Below are 6771 nucleotides of genomic sequence, written 5' to 3'. Positions count from 1 at the left end.
ATTTAAGAGGCATTTGAGTTAAGGAGGATAGCTTAATGTTCCTATATTGCTAAAGCTTGTATTTAACTTACTGTCTATGAAAACGTTTAGAAAAACCTATGAAAGGTCAGTAGTTTGGGTTGATATCCTTTGATGTAGGCTTGGTGCATCAGAAACAGTTTGTTGTGCCTTTTTTGCTGCTTTTGCTGAGTGAGAAAGGCTTCAGTGCCATCCCCTCTTGCCGTGCGTTAACTCCGCAGCGCAGGCGCTAACTGAACCTGCTGGCATTTCGAGCGGCGTCTTGCGAACGCTTCCCTCCCGGCCTGCCCCGGCGCTCGGAGCCCGACAGGCAGAGCTCTCCACAACACCCTGGGGCTGCCTCTTCTGGGCCCGCTGCTGAATCCATGCTCCTAAGCTAGGCAGTTTCCCGACGTTCCAGAAGTTAGGCTTAAAACTTCCAAATGCTGTCTTAGAGTGTCATAGGAAGGATAAGCGTGCACTCTCACAGTCCCAACCCCACTGTTTGCTGAGGGTGATTATTCAGCTTCTCCTAGCATGCCTGTGGGCCTGATCTTTGTCTTCTGGATACTATATAGAGGTAGATAGATAGACAGACAGACAGATATATATATATATATACACACATACACACATATATATGAGAGTACTTTGTGTGTTCTTCCTTACCAGGGGTTGAGTAGGATCTAGAGGAACCTTGTGAATAGAAATCTTTCCTTTTTCGCTTTCCATTTTTAAGAGTGAAGTTTGGAGTAAATGCATTATTTACATTATTTAGTCTGGAGCAGAGGAGACCTTATCACTGTCTACAACTACCTGAAAGAAGGTTGTAGTGAAGCGGGGGCCGATCTCTTATCCAAAATAACTATGGATAGAGCAAGAGGAAATGTCCTCAAGTTGCACCAGGAAGGTTCAGGTTGGATATTAGGAAAAATTTCTACACGGAAAGAGTGGTGAAGCATTGGAACAGGCTGCCCAGGGAAGTGGTGGAGTCACCATCCCTGGCAGTGTTCAAGAAATGGGTAGATGAGGCGCTTAGCGACATGGTTTAGCAGATAAGATCGTGATGGGTTTACAGTTGGACTCGATCATCCTGAAGATCTTTTCCAATAATAATGACTCTGTGATTCTGCGATTCCCACATGGGGAAGGAGAATACCACTTAAAGCCTTTAGACAGCTAGAAGGCTGATGAAGCCTCTTCGAAGGGATAAGGTGAATTAAAAGCAGGGAAAAAACAGAAGTAATGTGGCAATTGTATGTTTGTGTACTACGGTCAGGCCAGGACTTTAACATCACATTTGAATTTTATGCATTTTTGTTGATCTCAACATCTTTGACATTCACTTTGAATGAGAGGAAGTCGAACTGGTAGTTCCTGAAGGCTTCACAGTCAAAGATTTCTAGGTGGAAATACAGATATATACAAAACTGCTGCGGGGACAGGAGAGAAACTGCGACGAGAATTGAGAAATGTAGGAGATAACAGAATTCATTGCTAAGTGAAGGTAATTTCATTTTTCATTTTCCAAAGTTGTCTTTTTTTAACAAATGCTGAGAAATAATACCTTGAGGAAATGAGTTCAGCTGTCTGCGGTTTGTTGTAACAAGCACATGGAAGGGTTGTTTCTTGCAGAGGCTTTGCACACAGATGTGGCAAGCGCTGCCGGAGGTGCAGAGCCAGTGTAACCTCCCTGGTACTCTCAGGAATTGCCTTGGCTGCTGGTTTGCAGTGCAGCTTCGAGTGTTGGGAGCTAATTCAGGAACATCTTGCAAACTGCCCTCTGCAAGCTGCAAGTGAAACGCACACGCTGGTCTCTTCTCGTCTTACCACCTGCAAAGTTCCTTGGATATTGTGAAGCTCTGAGAGTTAATAGTCTCGATTAAAGCTCCAGTACAATGCAGTGAGTAGGAATACATTTTGGTAGATTGTATGTGAATACCGGATGTGAATATAATACATGCAAATATATATGTATATGTATGTGTGTGTCTACATATATATACAGAGAAAGAGAGAGAGAGGTATAGGCACTCACACACACACACAAACACATATATACTGTATGGGCTGTCTGTGTGCCTGTACCATACAAACACAAAGACTGCAAGGTGAGTGTATTTTCATGATTCCTCAGGTCACTGGTTATAGAACAAGAAGTGTAAGTCTTCAGAAATGCCAGATAAGTGCAAAAAGGGAAGAAAACCTAACATTCAGAATTGTTTCTGCCATGCAGGTCTGCTGTTTTGTCCACATTAGCCAACTAATTAGTCCTTTACAATTCATAGAACAGTCGTTTCCAAGAAAACCATGTTTTGTAGAGTAATCATCAACATTTGTCTTTAGTGTTACTATGTTTTATATGGCAAACTTTATCCTGTATGAAAAATAGCATTATTTCTTATAACGAATTATAAAAAGTTCATGAAAGTGGCAAAAGTCCTGTATCAAACACTTTTTGGGCCATTAGTAATTGTTGCTAGTCACTATCGTATTCTTTGTTAAGTCTCGTACTCATCAGACGAAGGGATGATTTAACGGCCTTATTAATTTTTAGGTGTTTAGTATTCAAGAGTGTTACAGCCTTTAAGTAATGGCTCAGTTTAAATTCAAGGGAAATGAAACTATTATATTCCCCTTTGTATATAACAGTAAAAGCTTTTATATATTCTGGGTTCTGATAGTCATACTTCCTGTGTTATGAAAGGGCTTTGCAAACACTCCAGCTGATTCCAGAGGTTTCTTTGTCCGTTCAGTTAATACACTGTCATTTTTATGGCATTGAAAGTTTGGAAAGATAGATAAACTCTAAGGCCTCAGTACAGATAATTCTCAGTACTCAAAAGAGAATCTGTACCTCTGGTGCTGTACGTTTGTATAGCACTGCTGAAATCAGCCCTTAAGTGACGCACCAGAAAATCAGAAGTTTTATTTCTTAGGTAATTATAGGTTTATGCAATGAAAAAAAATAATACATTCTTCAAGGGGACACTGGATCTGAATTGTTTTGAGATTTTTGTAGTGCAATAGAAAGTGCTTTTCTGATTTGTGAATATAGAGATTTAGAAGCAGTTTTATTCATGAATGGCTTAAGGAACCTTTTTGTCCAGATGTTTTGTGTGAAGACATTTGATTCCACACTTTTGGCATATACTGCTGCTAGTAGAAGCAGTTGCAAAGCTCTTGCTGGATGGAAGCAGCACTGGGTTTTTATTTAGTGAAGGATGTGATTATTTGAGGAGATGCTGCATTCCAAGGACATTTCTGAAGACCACAATAAAGGTTGTGTCCAGTTGTCTAAGTATCCTTTTCATTTGCTTTCAATAATTGTGCCTCCAAGTGGAATTTACTTCTCTGCCAGTTCTGATCAAAGCATTTTCATGATAAACTGATTTGTTTTCATTTTGTTCTCTCTGCCAATCCAAATAACAAAAAAGAGTATTGCTGATAGCTGTATGGTTTGATATGGTCTTTTTTTTTCTCTTTCTCTCCCAACAGGCCATCCATAGAAAAGAAAAGAAAAAATGAAGTACCCAATCTTAATACTTTTCATGAATTTCTTAACACAGTATGCTGGGAAGTCTCTGAGCAGAGATGGCAATTACCCCAAAGCATTTGAAGACATTAAAAAAGAGATTGCTGGATATTCCAGCATTGCTAAAGATATTATTGACCTTGCTGTTTATGGAAAAGCTCAGAACAGGTCCTACGAAAGATTAGCAGTTTTTGCTGATACCATAGGACCGAGACTGAGTGGTTCCAAGAATCTTGATGCAGCCATCAAGTACATGTTCAGGGCCCTGCAGGAAGATGGGCTGGAAAATGTGCACCTGGAGCCTGTAAAAGTGCCTCACTGGGAAAGAGGAGAAGAGCTTGCCATGATGCTGGAACCAAGGAAACACAGCATTGCTATTTTAGGACTTGGGAACAGCATTGCAACTGCACCAGAAGGTAACGGTACTTCCCTTTGCAATTGACTATCAGTTGCTTTTCAGGATCAAAAGTATATGATAGCACTAGAAAAATCCTCTTTTGGTGGACAAACTGAAGTTTTCTTCCTGCCAGAATAGTTCTGCAAAACGAGATACTGTCTTGCTGGAACTTTTCTGGGTAACCTGTTTGTAAGTGAGGCAATTTTGTCACATTCAGTCTCGCTGAACGAGTGTGTACTATCACTGCTCTGTTAAATCTCCAGCAAGCCTCGTTTTTTAGTACTGCTGAAGCTTCTTGCCAAAGTTCCTCTGTTAAGATTGGTGGGCAACTGGTTCCTGCGATTTGGGGCTTTCCAGGCCTTCTGTTTCCTCTTTTTAGCCAGAGAAATCCCCAGGGGGTCGCTGAGTGCTGCTCCTCCCGCCGTACCCTGCCGTGTCCCGTGAAGCTCAGCGCTCCGCGATGGCCGCAAACACGACAGCAGGAAGAGGAGCAGGATCTTGTGCTGAGCTTGGAAAGTCCCCTTGCCGAGCCTGGCAGTCAGTGTCTGTCTGTTCTTTTCCTCCCCACACCTGCTTTCTGTTCTTCTTTTTTCTTTTTTTTTTTTTTTTCCCCCGCTCAGTCTTGTCATCCTGGAAAAGTCTTCGGCCCTCTACCTGTTTCAGGAGTGTGTTTTAATAGATCGTGTGTGGTGTGTTACTTGAGGAACAGGAATGATTTCTAACTGGGCTCAGCAAAATTCATGTATTTTGAGCTCCAGAATGTTAACTTGATCTCTGAAGAGCACATGTGTAAGGTTCTTTTTTTGTACCTATTGCAGTGGGGCTTTGTCAGGATTGCTAGTTAAAGGCCAGATGGTAACCTACTTCTGTGACTGCTCTCCATATATAACTAGTGACTTACTTCTAGAATACTTAAAATACATCCATACTTTTTATGAGACAATAAATTTAATTTAAGGGTATAATAAAGGGTAAGCTGATGCTCATTTTTAATAAAAGGTAAATTTATCTGATAGCAAATTTTCTTTGTGAAGTGAAACAAATAATACATAAAAGCTATTTTTATTAGGAAAAAAGTGTGTAGCTCTTCAAAGTATAGCAAAATAAAAATGGGAAATTTAAAATATATTTGGAAAAAATATATTAGATTAGAAAAACTGCTGCTGTAAATTTTGTCTGATTTGCTTCTGTGATATTAAGATGAGCACATGTCCAAAATGCAAAACAATCAAAACCACTAAGAACATTTGTTTATCACATAATATGTCTAAGGCTTAACGCTTGGGCAGGTGAATATTTATAGCATAGGTTAAACCTACGACTTACTCTGTATCCATCTCATTCCTGTTTCAAACTTCTTAAAAAGAAAGCTAAAATTACAACAGTATTTTTGGTCTTGAGCAAGCGTTACTGAACCTGCAAAGAGAACCTGCAATTTAATCTTGCTGAGCATACTCACATCTGTGAGGAATAACTAGCCTGCTTGCAGCTTCCCTCCTTAGTGGTCTAGTTATTGGCATTTGTGTTCTCTTACTCCGAGGTTTTGCTTTTTTCATTAGGTGAGATCCTGAATTTACACTTCAAAACATGCTCAAAATTTCCTACCAGGTTATTTTTCATCTGTTATCATCTTACTGTGTTGGCAACTGAATGGTCAGGCTAGAACCTATGACTGGTAATATCTTGGAAGATAAAATTATATTATTCATTGCTGCTTTATGCAGTAGAAAGGCAGTAAAACACAGTATATTCTTCTGCAGCATCTTACTTTCCCCTGAAATCTGCCATACTTTTCAAGTTGTATATGTGTTAGTATTAGAAAATTGCATTGTTACTAAATCTCTGAGGTGAAAGTGGGCAGCTCCTCACAGCTAGTGGAATCATTTTGATTCCACTCATCACCTTGTTGCTTAAAATCTATCTTAGTGCCCATGGCTGCTAACGTTTCTGCTGCTCTTACCTCACTTTGGCCGTGTCCTGGCAGATTTGTGTGCTGGGGGGGAGCAGGCAGGGGTGGGCATCTAGCCTGGAACTCGTCCCAGACATGGAATAAAAAATGCATATTCAAATTTTTTAAAACCATCACTCCATTGCTTCTGACTTCTGAGGAATTTTTCCCCCAGATCTGTTCCCTGTGGTCTAACCAGTGCTTTTCACTGTGCCCTTTTCCTGAGAAAAGAAGGAGTAAGCGGCTACCGTAAATCATATTTGAAATATTTAAACAATTTCTCTTGTTGAGGGAATATCAGCACTACTAATTTATTTTCTTTGGGCCAACAAGCTGTGGGAATGTGAGTCATCCTGTAATCAAAATAATACAATTTATTATGGGATGTTTAATGCTGATTCTCCTGGCACTGAACTGCTCTTGCTGCACGGAATCCGATGCTTAGAAGATCTCTCGATCTCATGCTGAGCTCTGGCCCTGGGGCAGTGTAAATGTTGAGGACTAACCTGTGGATGTCCGTTCCACAGCCCGCCCTCGTCGTACCCAGACTCACCTTGGACCTGCTCAGCTAAGAGGGCGGGAAATCCTGACTGGAAAAAGTGCTGCTTCTCTCCAGGTGGGAATAGTGCCATGTGCTGGGCTTCAGGGGCTCTTCTGGGGCCTTCGAGCTCTTCCTTGAAGTCAGCTTCTACAACAAATTTTCTGAAGGGCTCTTCATTAACATTGTAGTAGCATCGTAGTGATTAGCAACCTGGCTTTTGGTCTTAGAAATTCAGGGTTTATTTTCTCTTCTGTCCATTCGAATGGACAAAAGAAATGGCCATTCAAACCTGTATTTCTTAAGAGGGACCCAATGGCCAGAACACATCCTGAGGCCATTCACTTTCCATTTCT

At 40.7% G+C, this 6771-nt stretch overlaps 1 protein-coding gene across 1 annotated transcript in view; it reads left to right on the top strand.

Annotated features, from left to right (window-relative positions):
* The first annotated feature begins 3510 nt into the window (after positions 1-3510).
* Positions 3511-6771, top strand: part of CPQ (carboxypeptidase Q) — a 124856-nt gene continuing 121595 nt past the window's right edge. Inside the window, exon 1 of the mRNA XM_010222536.2 lies at positions 3511-3948. Within this exon, the coding sequence (XP_010220838.2) occupies positions 3522-3948 (427 nt within the window). The 5' untranslated portion in view covers positions 3511-3521. The remainder of the gene's footprint in view (positions 3949-6771) is intronic.

Source organism: Tinamus guttatus, unplaced genomic scaffold (assembly GCF_059628265.1).
Source record: "Tinamus guttatus ecotype Peru unplaced genomic scaffold, ASM5962826v1 Tinamus_guttatus_pri_ptg000510l, whole genome shotgun sequence".
Lineage (NCBI taxonomy): Eukaryota > Metazoa > Chordata > Aves > Tinamiformes > Tinamidae > Tinamus > Tinamus guttatus.
The sequence above is the reverse complement of the archived record's forward strand: the minus strand, read 5'-3'. Positions and strand labels throughout refer to the sequence as shown.